This window comes from Mchenga conophoros, linkage group LG5 (assembly GCF_057382185.1).
Source record: "Mchenga conophoros isolate Kocher_MC1m ecotype Shallow Benthic linkage group LG5, M_conophoros_male_GT1.1, whole genome shotgun sequence".
NCBI classification, from domain to species: Eukaryota; Metazoa; Chordata; class Actinopteri; order Cichliformes; family Cichlidae; genus Mchenga; species Mchenga conophoros.
Genome location: NC_140530.1, coordinates 8,730,284 through 8,748,929, shown reverse-complemented (window position 1 = coordinate 8,748,929; position 18,646 = coordinate 8,730,284). Strand labels below are relative to the sequence as shown.

At 41.3% G+C, this 18,646-nt stretch overlaps 1 protein-coding gene across 2 annotated transcripts in view; it reads right to left on the bottom strand.

Annotated features, from left to right (window-relative positions):
• The window catches only part of pdzrn3b (PDZ domain containing RING finger 3b), a 100,208-nt gene extending 90,426 nt beyond the window's left edge, over window positions 1–9,782 (bottom strand). Inside the window, exons 1-3 of one of the 2 annotated variants that reach the window (XM_085273040.1) lie at window positions 8,936–9,782; window positions 2,089–2,175; window positions 119–226 (exon numbers count right to left, since the gene is read on the bottom strand). In XM_085273040.1, the coding sequence (XP_085129166.1) occupies window positions 119–226; window positions 2,089–2,175; window positions 8,936–9,649 (909 nt within the window). In that variant the 5' untranslated portion in view covers window positions 9,650–9,782. The remainder of the gene's footprint in view (window positions 1–118; window positions 227–2,088; window positions 2,176–8,935) is intronic. The other variant, XM_085273041.1, reaches the window with a different exon arrangement.
• Window positions 9,783–18,646: the final 8,864 nt, after the last annotated feature.

The following is an 18,646-nucleotide window of genomic DNA, read 5'->3' as shown; positions in this document are numbered from 1 at the left end:
CACAAAGATGGAGTGATTCTTTGGTGTTTCTCCCTCTTTATGGTGCAGACAGTCATTACATCAGTAGTCCCCCCCCCCCCCCATTTACATGAAGCATTACAGAGGAGGACACACATACCTCTATTATTCTGTCGTGGATCTGAAGGCCTCCCTCTTTGTCTGCTGGACCTTTCTCCACGATCTTGGACACAAAGATTCCTTCATTCGAAGTGCTGTCGTTGTCGTCCTGCGGGAATAAATTGCAGGCATGTTCAGCGGATTAATGGAAGCACAGCGCTCACAGGGCTCGTTAAGGAAAGGAAAGCCTATAGAAGTCTCAATAAATCGCGCAATAAAAGTACTTTTAAAAAACACTGGAAACACTGGGTTTGGTTGTTGTGGGCAAAACCACATGAGCGTCTGTACAACGCTTTGCAAGCCTACAAAGTTGAAGGTTTAGTTCACCCAAATAACAAAGAAAAAAAAAAATCCCAAGCAAACTATTGCTGCCACCCCTATAAATGACACAAACAACATTTAGTTTGGCCTTGAGATTTAAGGGAGATTTCCAGTGAATCCACAAAATTTTACTGCCAGCAGTTTCTTTTACTGGCAGCAGTAATTTCCAGGCAGATATCTCAAATCAGGGCACACAGAAAACAAAAATATCTGGAAGGCTCAACAGCAACAAGACTAAGTGAAAAAATATGGCTTTTTGCAATTTCTGTGAAATGCCCTTTTAACCCTACCCTTGAGTGTGGACTTAGGGATAAGCTTTAACTTCACATGCTTCCCAGGCCTTAAAGGGTTGACCCTGGTCTACAGAAGGGCCTAAATGTTGACACGCGGACATGCTGTAGGGGCATGAAGTAGCCTACATCCGACTCTGTGGCCGTGACCCCGGAGTCAGAGCTAAGTCTGGGTTAACAGCTATGTTAGTACTCTCTTTAAAACCACATGTAAATGTGTACCACACTCCTGCTGGGCTCTGTGACACAACTACATTTTACTAGGTACTTAAAGAAACCCCAGAAGTTACAGAACAGATGCTAATTAATAATTTCTGGTCTGCTTCCTCTTTCAGGGACATCGTGTACAGTGTTAACACTGCAGTGCTTTTGCTGCAAGTTCCACAACATGCCTACTACTACTTTGCCTCACCGCTATCACATGAGCTGCAGACAAACAAGCTCATCTAGGAGACCACAAATCCTGGCAGTTGATTGCGCTCACCATGCCATACCAGTATAACAGCCACATGAAACACACATGTCAAAGGCTGCTAGGATATTAGCCACTTCCAATTCTAATGAGTAGCTTCTTACACCACCTGATGATTTGAGGCTCACTAGGAAAGCAAAAGCCAAGTATTATCTCCGCTGTCGTACAAGTTTGATGCATGGCTCTGTCACAGCAACTCCACGAGCAAATCTACGGTTAAATGTCGATCTTTTTATAGCTTCCTGCTATAAAAAGTTTTACTGCGATAATCTATGTCACTGCTGAAAAGTGCGTCACTGTGGCTGTGGAAAACCAAGTCTGCAACAGTGGAAGTGAAACAGATACGGCGTTTCAATAAGACCTCGGCTGCAGAAAGAAGCTCCGTGTATGGGAGATGCCAGCGTTGAGATATTTTCCAACCCTTCACTCGGCAGAGCGCGTGGCATCATTAATGACTTTAACTTCAGGGGCCTCGAGGCAGAAAGCGGCTGAGAAAAGTTCAGTCTGGGTTTAAAAGACCCTTTCCTCTCCTCTGTGTTTACCTCACCACCAAAATCCCCTCAATTAGAGACAAAACAACTGTGGTGGAAGCCATAATCCCAGATTTAACTCCCATAAAAGTAATTATAGTTTTTTTTAATCTGTAATGCCAAATCCGCTAAACCAGACCAATATATAAACACAATAAAACTTGATAGATGCGGTCCATCTATCCACAGTCAAAAAAAAAACCAAAAAAAAAAAAAACCATGCACGACTGTCTAAGTTGCGGCAGTCAGCACAGAGGAGGCTTGTGGTACTTCCACTATTTGCCATTTGACACTTGGCTGATCACCGGGGAGGGGGTGGGGGAGACGGAACCTCCAAGTTGCTCAGCTTTCAACCTACCACGCATGGCCTTCCTCCTATGATGTTAAAACCCAGAGAGCCGCCCTCACGAAGAAGGACAACGGTCACGCTTTTAGTCTCGCCTTCCTACAAACAGACAGGAGAGACACACGTGAGCAAAGAGATGGCAGGAAGTTATTCAACATAGACAACAACTCAATATTAATCTTAATTAATCTTTTTATTCTTTTAAATTCAAAGAGTGAAACTTTCAAAACACAGGGGCTATATTGTACTCATATTTTGATAGCATCTGTCTAACTTTCAGGTTGTATTCACCAGCTACAACTGCTGCAAGCAAACAGATGTTCCTAATTCTCTGTGGTAGCCCAACAACAAAATAAGAAACTATTGACTGCTCTATTGTCAATAAACTCTCTTCATGCCGTGTTTGTCATTAACATCCAGCCAAACATGGTTTCTTCAAAAGAAAATATCACTTGCTGCTCAAAATGGCCAAATACTCACTACATAGCAGAAAGCAAACAAACACTGTTAGCTTAGTAGCCAGATCTTTTCAGCAGTTCCTTGAATCTTTTGGTTAGACATCTTTGTATATTATGGTACTGCTTCTGCTGTGTAACTATTAAAGGAAATCTTACGTGTAAAAAGTTCAGCACATGACCAAAAGAACCGGGCTGTCAACACATTACACCATGAAGCTCCCAGCGCACCATTTGTGTGCTGGTGTTAATGACTCACCAACCTCGCTCTGTAATTTTACATAGTCTGCCACAGCTGCTGGAATATGCATGTCCATCAATCTGCATGTCAAAGTACCCTGAACCTCAAGCTGCCCCCAATGTGCCATCAAAGTGTGAGTGTCTGCATGAATCTTAGGCTACATCCACACTAGCCCTCCGCTATCTTTGTTTAATTGGTCACATGACTGCATCACATGACTAAAACGTGTCATCGTTTTCGAAAAGGCTCCGGGTTCACTGTCACTGCAACGCCAAAACGGCGTTTTCAAATGTATCTGCTTTGGAGAGCGTTTGAAAACGCTGCGTTTTCCTTGACCGAAAACGCTGTCTCAGTGTGGACGGAAGGCCAAACCGGAGAGAAAAAGATGCGTTTTCAAATGAAAACGTATTAGTGTGGACATGGCTTCAGGCAAAGCACTTATGTGTATGTATATGTGTGAATGAGTGAATAAAGACTTGTACTAGAAAATGCTTTGAGTGCTCAGCTAGAGTAGAAGCACTTCACAAGTACCAGTCCGTTTACAAATTAAGCTAGTCATTATTCAAGTTAACTCTGAATTACTTATCATAAATGATTTGATTACAAGTAACAGTTGTGCATAACTAAAAACAGACAACTTCAGTCTCAGGCCCACAACCATTTTTAAAAAAAATGCCAATCCAGTGCTAGCCAGTGTTGGTGTAACATATGAACTACAGCATCCATGTATATAGATTACTTGTTCGTTGCAACTTTAAAGTCAAAAGGTCAGCTTTGTAATTCAAATACTGTTATTTTATTCCAATGAAGGAACTGGTTGCTATTGAAGTGTTCCAACATTTCCCTGCTCCTTTTGTTGTGCAGAGTGGAATCTGGCCATTGAGCCGGTCAGCATGTGAAGGTCATTTAGTGAGATGACAAAGAGATTTGCAGTTACACAGTTGGAGCATTCGCATTGTCCTGACCCAGGGTGATAATAAGAGTCTGTCAGCTGCTACAAAGCTCAATTCCTCTTGTTGAAGAAGTACCTGCAAGCTAAGCACAGCTCCACAACGTCGCTGCTGGGGAGGACTAAGATGCTGGTGCTACAGTTCAGAACTGCAAAACTAGCAAAAGCGAGTTTCTTTCTAGTTAGGTGGTGGACAAACTGCTGCCTATATCAACCTGTTATGCAGTGAGCTAAAGTGGACAAACTCGGGTAAATTTACAGTGGGTTACACACCTTCTGGACAATATAAATGAGCACAGGATGGTACAAATTTTTCGCTACAACATAACAGCTGGTATGTAGTTTCTAATGGCCGGAATCTTGTAATGTAACAAGTTACTTTAGCTTCTTCAAATTTCACCATTCTCCAGGGCTTAGCCAGCACACCCAGCCTGAAATGATGACCAGGTCAAAGAAGAGAACCGCTCTCTCACGAACCGTTGTCCTATGTAAATGAATACACCAGCGGGCCTCTTGACTCAGAAGCTACATGACATGAAAACCTCTGGGAAACTCGCAGAGTCAGCCCTTAATCTGTTTTTTTAAGGAGGACTTAGAGGGGAGCTATGAGGTAACATAATTTCAGCTGCCGCTCCAGTATTCTGCGAAACACTGAGACTAAATATAAAGCAGATATTACTGGCATGTACAGCATCCTGACTGCCATATAGCCTAAAAACACCAGCATGTGCAAGTCTGGCCCTGCAGGAATGTGCGCTTCTGTCACGACAGCATTAGTGGCACATGCTTCCGAATTATAGTGAACTACAGCCGTCGCTGTCAACAAGAAGACAGTTGGGCATTATGCTTGTTGAGACAAAGTGGAATTAATATGACAAATGAAAAAAAGGTACAAAGCAATTGGCTTTTCCATCCTCTTCACTTATGCTGAATGTGTCACAGGCCTCAAAACAAACTAGTCTTCAAATTTCATCCACAAGAACCATTAAAATGAACAATTATGAAGCTTTTCTCCCCCCCCCCTTCCCCTCTCTTCCCTTCTCACCACATCTGCAAACACTCTAACAATGATCCAACCCCCCAAAAATGAAGTAAACGTCTTCAGGATGAGGTTGCAAATTTACTAAAAACATCAGGTGTGCTTGAGTTATATTAAAGACTAAAAAGAAAAACTGATGTGCTAAACACCACCAAAACAAAACCGTGGAGACACAATGACATGGGCGCTACAGCAAGTAAACAAAAGCTCCGTGGGGAGAAAAAAAAACAACAACAAAACTTTGTTGGTGAGGTAAGAAATGGCACGCTGGCAGTGAAACTTTAGTCTGCTGCTCACTTGTGACTTGGCACACTCACGGTGAGCCTTCACCTCAGCACTCGTCACACTTTCCGAGTCTGTCCTCCATCAAGCTGCCTTCCCCCTGTCTAACTCTTAATATAGTTCACCTAATTATAGTGTAGGTACTGTAATACAGAACAAAAAGGGAACATATTGATTTATAAACTACTGGCATGTGGTCAAGAGACAGAAACTCAGTGACCTTGTAAATGTAGGGCAGTTTACCCCATTAATGAGGTAGTGAAGTCTATTTCAAATCAATGACAAGGATTATCACTCAATGCTAATGTATATACACAAAGGAACCAGCAGCCTAATGCATTTTTATTAGACGAAATGGGCATCTTCAATGAATACATGATGGCTTTTATTAATGTGATCTGTCATGTTCAATTGATAGCCACGCTTGTGAAATAACTAATAGCTTCCTTTGTTCTGTTAAGCTATCTCACAGAGCCCTGCTTTAAAAAAAAAAGTCCACAATTAGCCTAATCAGTTTGAGGTCACAATTACTCCAATCAAATTCAATGCAGGATCGATCAGTTTGATGTCTTGTGATTTTAAAAGACACTTGTTATTAGATCAAGAACCTTTAATGCTGTCATCTGCAGCCAAAGGGGATCTTGGTTCAAAAACACAGATCCAATCTTTTATGGAGAGTGTGACAACACTTCTAACAGCCCTGCAATGAACCACAGTAAAGATCTGAGCTTTTTGTTCATTGATTTTCCATCAGTTTTATTTGTCTTTCTTGCATTTAGTATTAAATAATCTTTCTTTTAAATACCAGTCAGTTACTCCTCATCTCCCAGTTTTTGGCATTAAAAGACATTGAAGTTGAGGAGTGGTGGAATCTCTAAACTAAAGTAAGTTGCCAGTCAGCTGTAACAATGGACTTGCATTCATCCTTTGGTAGTGATCTGATGATCAGTACTGAGCAAAGGTTTTGAGCCAACACTCTGTTTGCTAGGACACTGGGAAATAGGAGGCAGCGATTTATTGAAACATGTGCAAACATACAGGAAAACACAGTTTATAAGGCAAGCACAGAGTTTGCGCAATTCTAACGAGCTTGAAAACTCGAATTTGCTAAGACCACCTTTATTCTTCAGCACACCCTGAACTAGTTCTCCAGGCTCCCTGAACAACATTCAGAGCTCTTCTTTGGATGTTGGCTGCCTTTTGTCCTGTTCTCTGTCAAGATGCTTCAGTAATGTTGATGTCTGGGCTTTGGGGTAGCCAATCCATGACTGACAGTGTTCCACAGTATGTTTTTCTATCCAGGTATGTGTTTGGGAACACTGTCATACTGAAAAATTAAGTTGTTGCCAATCAGATGTTTTCCAGGTGGTATTGCATGGTTGATCAAAATCTGACTGTACTTTTTGGAGTTCATAATTCCATCAATTTTGACAAGATCTCCAACACCACCAGCTGAGATGCAGCCCAAACGATGACGGAGCCCCCAGCGTGTTTTACAGGTAACTACCGGCACTCACTGTTATACCTCTTTCCTGACCTTTTATTTTTGGTTCAATAATTTGAAACAAAATTTTCAAATCTGAATTCCACAGCCCAGAAGATGATTTTCAGCTTTTCAGTTGTGTAATTTAGCATACTTCAGTCTTTCGTCCCCGTTTCCCTTCCTTAAGAATGCCACCCTCCACTGAGACCATTTCTGATGAGGGTTCAATGAACAGCAGATGGGTTAACTGCAGGGCCAGATGCATCTCTCAGGTCCCGTGTCAGGACTTGTTATATGTTTAATATTTTTTTAAGGACATGATTTTCAGCTGCTGCTTGGTTAGTTTAACAGGCTTCCCACTTCTCCCTTTGTCTACTTTCAAAATCTCTGAAAATGGTCAAGTGCAGAGTTGAAAACGAGTGAAAATACCACAAATATCCAAAGAAAACTTTACAAAGCCTGGACAGTGCCAAAAACTGCTTTAAAAAAGAAGAATGCCACAAAGGTTGCAAGAAAGTCTGGCTTCTTTAATATAACCTAAAATATAAAGAAATATCAGGTAGCCTGAGACTTCTGCATAGTACTGCATGTCATAAAACTGCATTAAAACCTTTTTCCCCCAATGATCTTTTGAATTGTGAAATGCACCTCCCATTGGATGCACTCCATTTAGCGCGTTCCAGGTCCGTGGTATTGTGAATGCTGGCTCACTAGCATGGCTTCAAAGGAGTAGGTCCATCAGACAAGTCATTACCTGGGCTTTTGCTGCTTTGGCATGTCAAAATATCCCTTTTCGGAAATTACCAATAACACACTGATGTAATTAGGCTCTTGATTACTGAAATCATGAGAAAGAAAAAAAAAGGGAGCAAAGATTTTGGACAGACTGCCTCTAACAGCTAATCCCAGTTCGTATTCACATTTGTGAGAGAACCTCATTCCTGTTCACTGCTTGACTGGATCCAATGAAAGGCCTTTCGAGATAGAAAGAAATAAAGAAACCTCTTCTAACGAGTTGCAATATCACCCACAGATATTAAATCTCATCCTCAGAAAAGTTCTCAACCATTCCTGTATCTCATACATATGTTCAAAGCATGCCTCAAGTGCAGACGTTATTCCTTCTGTTTTTACGTTAGAACAGCCACAATGGCAATAACACACTTAATGTAGAGCTCAATGGCAGGACTGAGATGCCGCTGTCAAATGAGCTATGATAACTTGCTGCGCTACAGGCCCAGGAAGCTTCTTTATACCAGCATGAGCGATTTCCCGATTTGCCTGCATCGGTGCTTTTGATGCGCAATTTACCAGTCTACTAGAACACATTTTACTGGGAGCTGAGCCCGTAATGAACAAATGAAAGCACCCAGCAAAAGCAGGGGGAGGAAAAGAGAGTGAAATCTTTGATAGGTGATTTATTAAAGAACTTCTGGGACATAAAAAGGGTGTAATTTTTTTTTTTTTTTAAAGGCACATCCCATTCATCCATATTTCTACTAATAATTATTTCTCCTCTAAAACAAAACCCTGACCACTCCCATTTGCTAATCCCAGCAGCAGTGCAAGCACCATACACTAATTCAATTCATTACCAGATTTATGAACTCCTGCATCCTTTATGATGTTGATAATGGGCCACTGGGTTTATAAATTTGAACCATAAAACATCCTTACATCAGCTCTTCCTCAGCCCCCCCCCCCACCTCGCAGGGGCCTTGCACAGATCAAGCTTTACTGTTTTTAAGGCCTTTTGGGACCTCATAAGCCCTTACTAGCTCATTCAACTTTGGTGCCAGCAACTCTGCTGCAGCCCTGATTCTAATTTGTTATGATGGTCTCGGGGGAAAGGGCGAACATCCGATGACAAAAAGCCTCAAACAAGCATGCTGTGAGGGGGTGAGGCATTATAACTGGAACCTGGTTCTTGTTGTGTACAGAACTGCAGTAAATATTTAGCCCTCCCCCCACCCCACATTTACTGCCAGCTGGCCAAGAGGCACAGCTGACATCCATGTCTCAAAGCAGGCAGCCAAGGCACGAAGTTCTCCTGGAAACACCAGGGGGAAAAAAGAAAAAAGCAGAATCGCCAACAACATTGACTTCCTTTTCCAGTTGGGTTGAAGTTAAACAAAAAGGCAGCCACCCAAACAACAAGGAGGCCCAGTTAAAGTAACATTTTAAGAACTCCCATAGTGCCGACAAAAACATGCTGAGGAAGATATTTTACAGCCTATAAAAGTTGGCCTTAAGGCAATTGCCTTATGCGCAGTGCATGTCAGGATCAACTTTAAGTTGCAGTGGAATTATTTTATTCTCACAGAACACAGATTTTCCAGGCGTCACACTGTGGATGACAGCAGGGAGAAGCTACTGGGAATCACTCAGAGCAAAAACTTTTCCTGCTTACCTTGCAGGAGAAAGCCACGGTCTTGGTGAGGGAGTCGATCCTCTCGCTGTATTCTGTGAATTTCTTCTGATACTTGAGCGCTGTCATCTGCAGCTCGCTGTGCACGGCGGAAAGTTGTGCCAGGAGAGCCTTCTCCCTCTTGTTTGCTTCTATGGTCTGCTTCTTGAACTCCCTATCCAGGATGATCATTCTGCACTGCAGCGCGCTGTTGTGCGCCTTCAGGGCTCTCAGGCAGCAGTGGCTATTTGATTTCTGCTCCTTTTGGGTGAGCATCAGCCCGCAGCCGCTCTCGCAAACCTCCACCGGTCTGTAGTCGCACGTCTCCCGCATGTGAGCATCCACGTCCCGCAGGTTGAGCACCTCGCTGCATCCTCTGTTCCTGCACTTCGCCGGGGAGTAGTCGCACATCTCGGCGTGCTCGGCCAGATGCTGCAGCTTCACCACGGCATCGCAGCCCCTCGTATGGTTATCGCATTTAATCTCCAGCTTCAGGATGAGGTTCTTTAGAGGCAGGACGTGGTTCAGCTCTTTGGTGGAGATCCGCTGACATTTGACCGGGCAGCTGCTCTGCTGGACGACCCAGGGCAGCACGCAGCCAGAGCAAAAGACGTGACCGCACGGAGTCGTCAGCGGGTCCTCCAGGACTTTATTGCACAAGTTGCATTTGAAATCCGGGTCCACAGTCCCCTTGAAGCGGTCCAACTCGAATCCCATGGTTTCCCTAAATCCAGAGACAAACTTGTGGACTCCCCACCCCCGCAGATCTAAGTCGGAGGAGCAGTGGGGCGTTTTTCTCTTAGCTGGTCATTGGTGGAGCGTTCGCCGAGACCTACTTGCTCCGAGCTCTCCTCACTGTCTAAACTCTACTAATTGACCGAGACTTTTTGGTGCCTTCAGGAGCGCCTCGTACGCGAACTCTCTAAAGTTAGAAGTTAGAAGTTTTTCACCCTGAAAAATAGATATATTTCGTTTCCTTTGCACGCAAAAATATGTTTTTTGTAACTGCAAAGGAAAAGGTGAAATCAGGAAAAGGTGACAATTTTTAGGGCCGTTTATGACACGTAAAAGCAACAATTTCTGAACCAAAGTGTGAGAAACGGCAAACTTCTTTTATTCCGTCACAATTCAGCCTTTATTTCTACATTTGGAGCAAGTTACAGGTGATCAGTGCATGAAAAACATCAAATTCGAACGCATCTTCACTTCGTTTGCGTGACTTCAGCTTTTAAAATCTACACTTCTGATAGTCAGTGAAGGCGACATTCCGAAAGTTTTCTGCCGTAACTACTCTACTAACGGCGCACAGAGTACTCAGCCACTGGGATAAAAAGTAGCTTGCGCATTTCTTTTCAAATAGAAGAATGAAATAAAGATGAGATGTCATTTGTTTATCCATGTAACCAGTGAAAATGTTTTTTTTCTTATTTATTTCTATTTATTTCTGCAAAAAATAGAGTCTGACTAATAGTTTTGGGAACTAAAACTAAAGTTTTCAAAGTTTTATTGTCATATGCACAGTAAAGAAACATGTTTTCCTATACGATTACATTCTTCCTTTGATATCCGTGACGCTAAACAGCAAAAGAAATCCCATATAAAATAGGTAAATAGAATAAATGATCATTTAAAACAATACAAAGAATTATAAAGAACTATAATGAGTAACTGTGCGGTTATGAGTTCACCTACCAATGCCTTTAGGTTTTTTTTTAGGTTTTTTTTTACTTATATACAAAGTCTGAATTGTTTAAAAAAGAAAAAAACAAACAGAATATATCATTCAAATGTTATATAAAAACAAGGATACAATGCTTTATAAAATCCCATAAACCTATAAAGTCTACGGCTGTATATTTAGAGGATAAACAGCCATTTCATTTCATAAATGTTAGTTTATGAATGTTACTCACCACACAGAGGGTGAGCGTTCAGGCATGCACAACACTTGTGAAAACAAGCATCTTTGGAAGGACATTACCCAGTACAACCACAAGAGAGACTTCAAGTTACAACACACTTTAAGAGGGGGTGAGATCAGGTAAAAGTTGGGGAAATCAACACAGATCACAATGCGAGGTATGACAATGAATATCTGAGGCGCCGCCGAAGGATTCGTGTTTGAACACACCCCTCACCAGAGGCCTTACCTAAAGAAAGCGTGTTTTACCACTTTGACACTCTGATCTGAGTCCACTTCCAATACCAGCAGGAGGGCATGTAGCTCTGAATGCGTTTGAATTTTAACGTAAACTCCAGTGGACACACTGGTTTCGCCCTAGAGAAGGAAAATAATAGCCTCTGTTGCTAAAGCAGACAGTCTGTGTCGGACCTGACCCTGCCGTGATTAGATACCCATTCCTACTGGTTGCCTCCTCTTTCGGAAATCCAGTTTTATGCAATGCCATGCTCAATAAAACCTTTCCATATGTGCGTTATCCAGAACTAAAAACACGGGCTTATCAAAGACTTCATGGACAACGCGTGATAGAGAGAGTCTGAGCTCGTGGGTAATCCTACACTGATGTTATGGGATGGCTTAGATGGAGTGGAATAAAAACTCCCTGTGCAGAACACCTCGAAGATTCTTGTACTGCATATACTACAGCATGTGATTATATTATATATTTCTTAGCCAGTATTCTTCAGGTCATGACTTCATTTTTTTTTAAAAAGATCATCTTTTTTTTTGATTATTTTATTTTAAATTTCCAAAATATAACACAGAAACAAAAACAAAAACAACCTCCCCCCCCAAAAAAAAGAAAGAAAAAAAAAATATATATACACACACACACACATCTACACATATATATACATATATACATACATACACATACACAAAAACCTGAAATTAATGAAAGTTTACAAATCTAGTTTAGCCCAGTCTGGCTTTTGCAAAGTGTTCCAAAAAGGGGTTCCGGACAGTCAGAAAAGAGTCTTTTGAGTATTTACTGAACCTTTCCATATGTATTATGAACATCATGTCTGTTACCCACAACTGAAAGGAAGGAGGGGTGGGGGACTTCCATTCCCTCAGTATTATTCTCTTGGCAACAATAAGGCCTAGTTCCAGTGGCCCCTGCAATCTAACCGGAAGTAGCTCTGACGTCGGAGAACATCCAAAAATTGCAAGTTCAGGTTCAGGCTGTAAAGGTTTCATATATGCCTTGGAGTACCAGTCAAATATTTTAAACCAAAAGCCTCTTAATGAGGGACAAGACCAAAAGGCATGAAACAACGTACCTTCTGCTCGTCTACACCTGTCACACATTGGGGAAATAGAAGGATAAAACTTGTGCAGTCTGATCTTAGAATAGTATAACCGGTGGAGGATTTTAAATTGAATTAATTGATGTCTACTGTTTATAGAGCAGGAATGAATTTTGGACAGACGCTTACTCCACATAGATTCGGGCACCCTCATGCCCGATTCTTTCTCCCAAGCCTGCCTAATCTCAACGGTATGCACTACAATAGAGTCGCCAAATAATTGTACAATTTTTGTGATAAGATGTCTGGAATCAGGTTGGCTCTTGAGTATTTCATAGATTCATAGAAAAAAGATCATCTTTAATACACTTAATGCGTTTTGAGTTAAGAAATGTTTAGACAGATGTGGAAAAATGAATGGATGAGAAATGAAAAATAGAGGGCTGGGGTTTTACTTTAGCACCTGTTTCTTTAGCAAGTTTTCACAGAATAATTGGATTTTTTTCCCATGCTGTTACACATCAGCTGTATAAAGCCATATATTATTTCACAGTTCGGAGCTTGAGGTTGCTATTAAATCTTGTGCTCGGAACTCTGCAGAATTTAACCAGCAACCTGCCGGCCACGCTCGGGGTTTTCAACCTGTGGTCCAAACTACAGGCTGTGATTTATTATTTCAGTCCGGGAACAAACAACCTGCCCGTCTGTGCGTGGATGTTTACTGTGAGAGGTTGTTTGGTCTGCCTCACTGGCAGGAATGTTTGCTCTCAAAATGGAGTGAGAATAAATTAACAGTTGTTTGTATGGGCTTTTGTCGGAGCCGGGGCAAGCTCAACTTCTGGAATTTTCATGGTACAGTATGTTAAAGAAGCTGCTATCTGGAGGACTTGTCCGCTAAGGAATGCTTGTGAATGTGAAGTGGCAACAGGGGCGGTTTAAACGAGTCCATGTTAGGCTGCGCCAAAAGACAGACCTCATCCCTGTGGAGATAAGAGTTAATCCCACTCCTCCAAGCTAAACTGTGAGTGAAGCATCAGGACAGACTGGGCCTGAATGCTCCCACCAGGCCTCCAGGTTAAAATAGTGCTGGGAGATAAAACCCAAGCTTACACTTGCTTGCCTCTATTGTGACCCTAATTCCTATATAAAGAAATAGTTTTTGAAACATACTCATTCTTATGAGAATAAGAAAATAAGCAGGCAGCAACTTTTTTCATGCAACTCTGGGCTAAGCTACAGCTAAGAGTCAGGTTAGCTTAGCAAAAAGACAGGAAGCAGGGAACCTTTCTAATTTAGCCAAAACAAACAAACAAAAAAAAACAACAACAACCAAAAAAAGCATGGAAGTTCAAACAAAGATAGAAATCAATAAATGTACATCAGCAGAAATAAGATAAGGGTTTATACAGCAAACAAGACAAAAATACAACAATAAGTAATCAGAATACTTATGGTAGAGTTAAAAGAACATTAACTAGCATAATAGGAAAGCTTTCACTCACCTTTGAAGCTGAAACAACACAATACACTTATACAGTGTGTAGACACACACAATACATTAGACTGCGGTTACTTTTCAGGTTCTTATTGTTTTTATGTTAAACAATAACTTAATGTGTAAAGATTTTATATGTAATGTTTTAGCTAACTACTTAGCAGGCTAGCTGTTCTTACAGTCCTTAGGCTAAACTAAATGATTGCTAGCTGTAGCTCCAAATTTAGCTGCTATTAACTATTAGCTCTCAGCAACCAAGGGAATAACGCTACTTCTGAAGATGACATTGGGCAGCACTCACAATGGTCGTGGCAGTTTTTTTGTGTGTGTTGTGTATTAATATTTCTCATTGTTTATGTTAGCAATGATATATGTGTACATTGTAGATTTGTATTTAGTGTACAAACATGAGGCAGCAGCAATATTGCCAACTGCCGTCAGGATAACAATAAGCCCCAAATGTCAAATTAGTAACTTAAAATAATGTCACCACAGTTTTGTTCACAAAAAGCCACAAATAGTCTGAGCGGGGAAATAAATAAAAAAAAGTGTACAGAGTAATGCACACTCTGAGTGCCGTGAAGAGTTGTCCTGGTGTCATTGTTAATCCTCTGTACTCGAAGCCTTTGTTGTAAAGCAACAGAGGCATGTAGGTTTTAGCATGTGAGATGAGGGTGTTTTGTGTGTGCTTGGGCTTTGGAGCCGGGCCATTTAGTAATCATCACCACTCTCCCCTAGATACGTCAAAGACATGAGGGCCATGTGGGAGACTGCAAAGATGAGTTATTGCACTTCGGGATGCCTTTTCATGTTGCACTGAAACATGATGTTCCTACAAAAGGAATACACTATCCATCTCGCTGTGGTTTCATATATGCCTCCAACTCCCCCGGGAGTCGGTAATATTGTCAAAACTGAGTGTAACCTCCAAATGATTTATACATCAATAGTATGGTTTGTTTTTCTTACAAACATCAGCAACGTATTGAGCTTTTTGCAAGGGTTTGCTGGAGCTTTGTGGCCCCTGCACATTGAGTGGATTAGTAACTTTAAAGGCTGTTGGAAGAGGTCTCACGGTGACCCCATGAGTAGGCTGGGCTTGTGGCTGGGAACCAACAAGGCTACAGTTGCCTCCACTTCTGACAGATGGCATGAACCAAACAACAACTCTAGCCCCGTCGAACTGTTATGACAGAGAACAGCAGCTCAACCGTCACAACATCCTCGCAGGCATAAACATGTAAATGTGCGAATGATTGCACAACACAGGTGTCAGCGGCAGGGTGGTTGAAGTTAACTCGGAGCAGTACGCGGACACGGCGCTCCCGATTGATTGTTTACACGTCATGCCACATGGCCAACTTTTGGCCAAGCTAAATCGATCGTGAAATGGGGAAAAAAGGCTAAACAGATCTACAGTAGAGATAACAATGTGCAAAATATTTGCTGTTGCTAAGAAGATCTTTATCACAGATGGTTATGTGTAAATGAAGAAAAGCCAATAAATGCTTTGCTTCGCTTCTCACAGCTGCCTGTTTTGAATTCTCTCAAGGAGGTTAGAAACAGGATGTGGGTCAGTGGAACCCAGATTTACACAAAAGCAAAACTGCACAAGGAGAGGAAAAAAAATCCCCATTTTATATGACCTCAGTCAAACTGCCAAACTAAATCTGCTTTCACATACAGTAGCTAATTAAAATGTCATGGCAAAGACGTGCAGATAAAGTATAAAGACTCTGTGGCTTTGCCCTTTGTGGCTCGACTTATCTTTTGGACCAAATAAAAATAATAATTTTCTTTATCACACGATGTATTGGCTGCCAATATGGCAGATGCTGCTATTATTATTATAATCATTGTGAGAAAACCTGCCCCCCTACACCTCGGTTTATGCATGAATGAACATGTAGGTTTCTTTATCACCGTGTAGGTGCTGTTGGTTGGCGCTTTGTTATAGTTGGTTTCCCAAAGACTAATTTGACTGCATGAAAGGTAACATTGCTAAACAACAGATTTTCCCAGGATGGGGAAAAAACCAAGAGAAAGAAAAGTAAAGGGGGCTTGATAAAGAGCAGCAATTCATCATTTTACTGCTAGTTCTCACACAATCTATCTTTACTCTGTTTGTCTCTGCACCCAGAAATATTCAGTCAAATGTTAACGGTATTTTAAAGGTTTACTGGGTTCACGGAAAAAAAAATCTACATGGAAAATGGCGTATAATATACAGATGTTACATTTAGCATGCAAATAGAGAACTATAGGACAAATGTGCCCCTAAAGTCAGATTTAAAAAAATAAAAATAAATACTTTGAATAAATACAGCCTTGAGACTTGTACTACTAATGTCACGTAAAGAGAAGCACTCAGACAAAGGGTTCTGTGGCCTTTACCACAGAAGGGCCAAAAAAAAAAATCATCCTTAAAATTCTGACCAAGTTTTGATTTGCTCCTGTAAGTCTGTTAACCTAAGGTTACTAAGAAAAACGGTGTCTGCCCAAGGGTAAGACTTTATAACTTACTCTTGAAAGAGCCATACTTTCTAAGCTCATGTAAAATGTGTGGCCATCAATGAATAATGTGAATTGAATAGCTATCCCTTATGTAGCATCAGAGCGCATACACTCAAGGACCGAGAACGTGTAATCACAAATTCTCTACCTGACACTATCTGCAGACCGTGTTTCGCTATAGATCTTGTAAAAAGCCTTCTGCATTTTTTCAAAAGGACTAGCATAATGCATTAGTTACAGAGGTTTCCAAGGCACAAGTGTGCAATATTAGGAACAGATGAGTCGCTCTGCAGGGGAGAAGAGGGGAGGAAGGCACTTGAGAATCTCCAATCAAATCTTCCTTTCTGAAGCCTGTGAAGTACTGCTGATTTTCTGGAAGCTCTGTTCCCAGTGAGTCCATAAATAACATTTAAAATATACTTGGCGTATCTTATCCCTGTGGCTTATTAAAGAAAAAAAAATGCTCAACGAAGGAACTTTAAAGATAAACCACACAAAGTTTAAAGGTTCTGATTTTACATCTATAATAGACACATTTAATAGTTAATATCTTTCATTTATTTTGCACTCCGGAGGGCCTAGCAATTCAAAGCTTTGTCCTTTACTTGTTCGGTCCATCCATTACTTTGATCAGTACAAATATACCCTGGCAACTTTGCCTTAAACACATTTGCAAAATTCAAGGAGCTATACAGTCGTGGAAAAAGAAAGTTTTCACTGGATTTTTATGAAGCCCTGTGGAAAACTGAGTACACCATTACTGCTTCCATAGCAATTAAGAGGGTAAGTAGCAGCCAGGTGCTGCTAATCAAATACTCTTGATTAATTAATCATCAGCAAGCGTTCACACCTCTATAAAAGCAGATGTTTGGGCACTTGGCTGCTCTGGAGCATTCAGGTGTGTGTTAATGCAATGATGCAATCTTCCCAGGAGGGGGCGTCCCAGCAAATTCAACCCACACTCAGAGAAACAGCAAAAAACCAAAGCGATAACTCTCAGTGTGGCCTCAGTTAGCATGTCAAATGTTAAAGTTCATGAGAGTACAACTAAAAAAGACTGAGCAAGAATGGCTTTCTTTGAAAGGATGCCGGGTGAAAGCCTCTGCTCTCTAAAAAGAACGTGACAGCACAGCTTAGCTTTGTAAAGTTGCATCTAAACAAGCCACAAGACTTCTGCTAAAACATCCTTTAAATATACAAGACCAATATGGAGCTGTTTGGCTATAATGCTCAACACCATATTTGGTGAAAAGTAAACACAGCACATCAACACAAACACCTCACACCAGGTGTCAAACACGGTGGTGGTGGGATGATGATTTGGGCTTGTTTTGCAGACGCCTTGTAGTCACTGAGGCCATGCCTACACTAATAAATTCGAAAACATCGTTTTCATCTCGGTCATTTTCATCCACACTGAAAAAGCTACCTTGCTGTACCGCGCATGCATGAAACGTAAGACGATTCGACCGGCGTCATTTCCGTCTGCCGTTTGTTTACTTGCCGGCTCTTTGAAACGTTGCAGCAAACTTTCAAGGAAAATTGCCGAGTTTTATCTTGAGCTATCTGGACATTGTACAAACTGATATTAATCTTTAATAGGACTGTTAAAATTGAGATCAAACAAAACAACTGCTGTACAATGCTGTCCGCCATCTTAATTGAATTGGTTGGTTTTTAAATTTATCCACTTTGGAGAGCGTTTTTAAAAAAGCTCAGTTTTTCTTGACCAAAAAAGCCATCTCAGTGTGGACGGAAGGCCAAAACAGAGAGAAAAGATGCGTTTTCAAACAAAAACCTATTAGTGTGGACATGGCCTAAATCGACCATCCGCTCTTCTGCATGAAATGCTGTTTGTAGCACTTCATGCAGAGGAGCAGGTATTGCCACATGATTGCAACCCCAATGGGATTTTAATCTTCTTCTGGGATTGAACTGGGGATTCTTTTTATGTTAGGTGTATGTAAAAACTACAACACCATAGACTAAAAAGTGAGGTCTGACAGTTAAAGTTTGGCCCAGACTCAGTCATGCAACATGACAGTGATCCCACGCACACCAGCAAATCCAGAGAACTGCTGAGGGAAAAAAGGAAAAAGAATCAAGGTGTTGCTAGTTAAAGTCCAGACCTCAGCCTGATTGAAATGACGTGGCAGGACTTTATGAGAGCTGTGCAGAAATGCATGCCTGCAAACCTCAATGAACTGGAGCAATGTTGTAAGAAGAGTGGGCCAAAATTCCTCCACAATGATGTGAGAGACTGATAAAATCATACAGAAAACAAGTCCAGCTCAAGCTGGTCTTACAAGCTGTTGAATCATGGGGTGTATTTATTTTTTCACAGGACTACAAAGAATCTGGTGAAAACTTTGTTTTCAAGTATTTTGCTCATTTGTCACTAGAATTCTCGCTTTCAGCATTCACAATCTCTGCCTGATCTTTCCTGCAGTAACAGCATCAGCCAAACGTTCTCAGCAAAGCAAACATTTGGC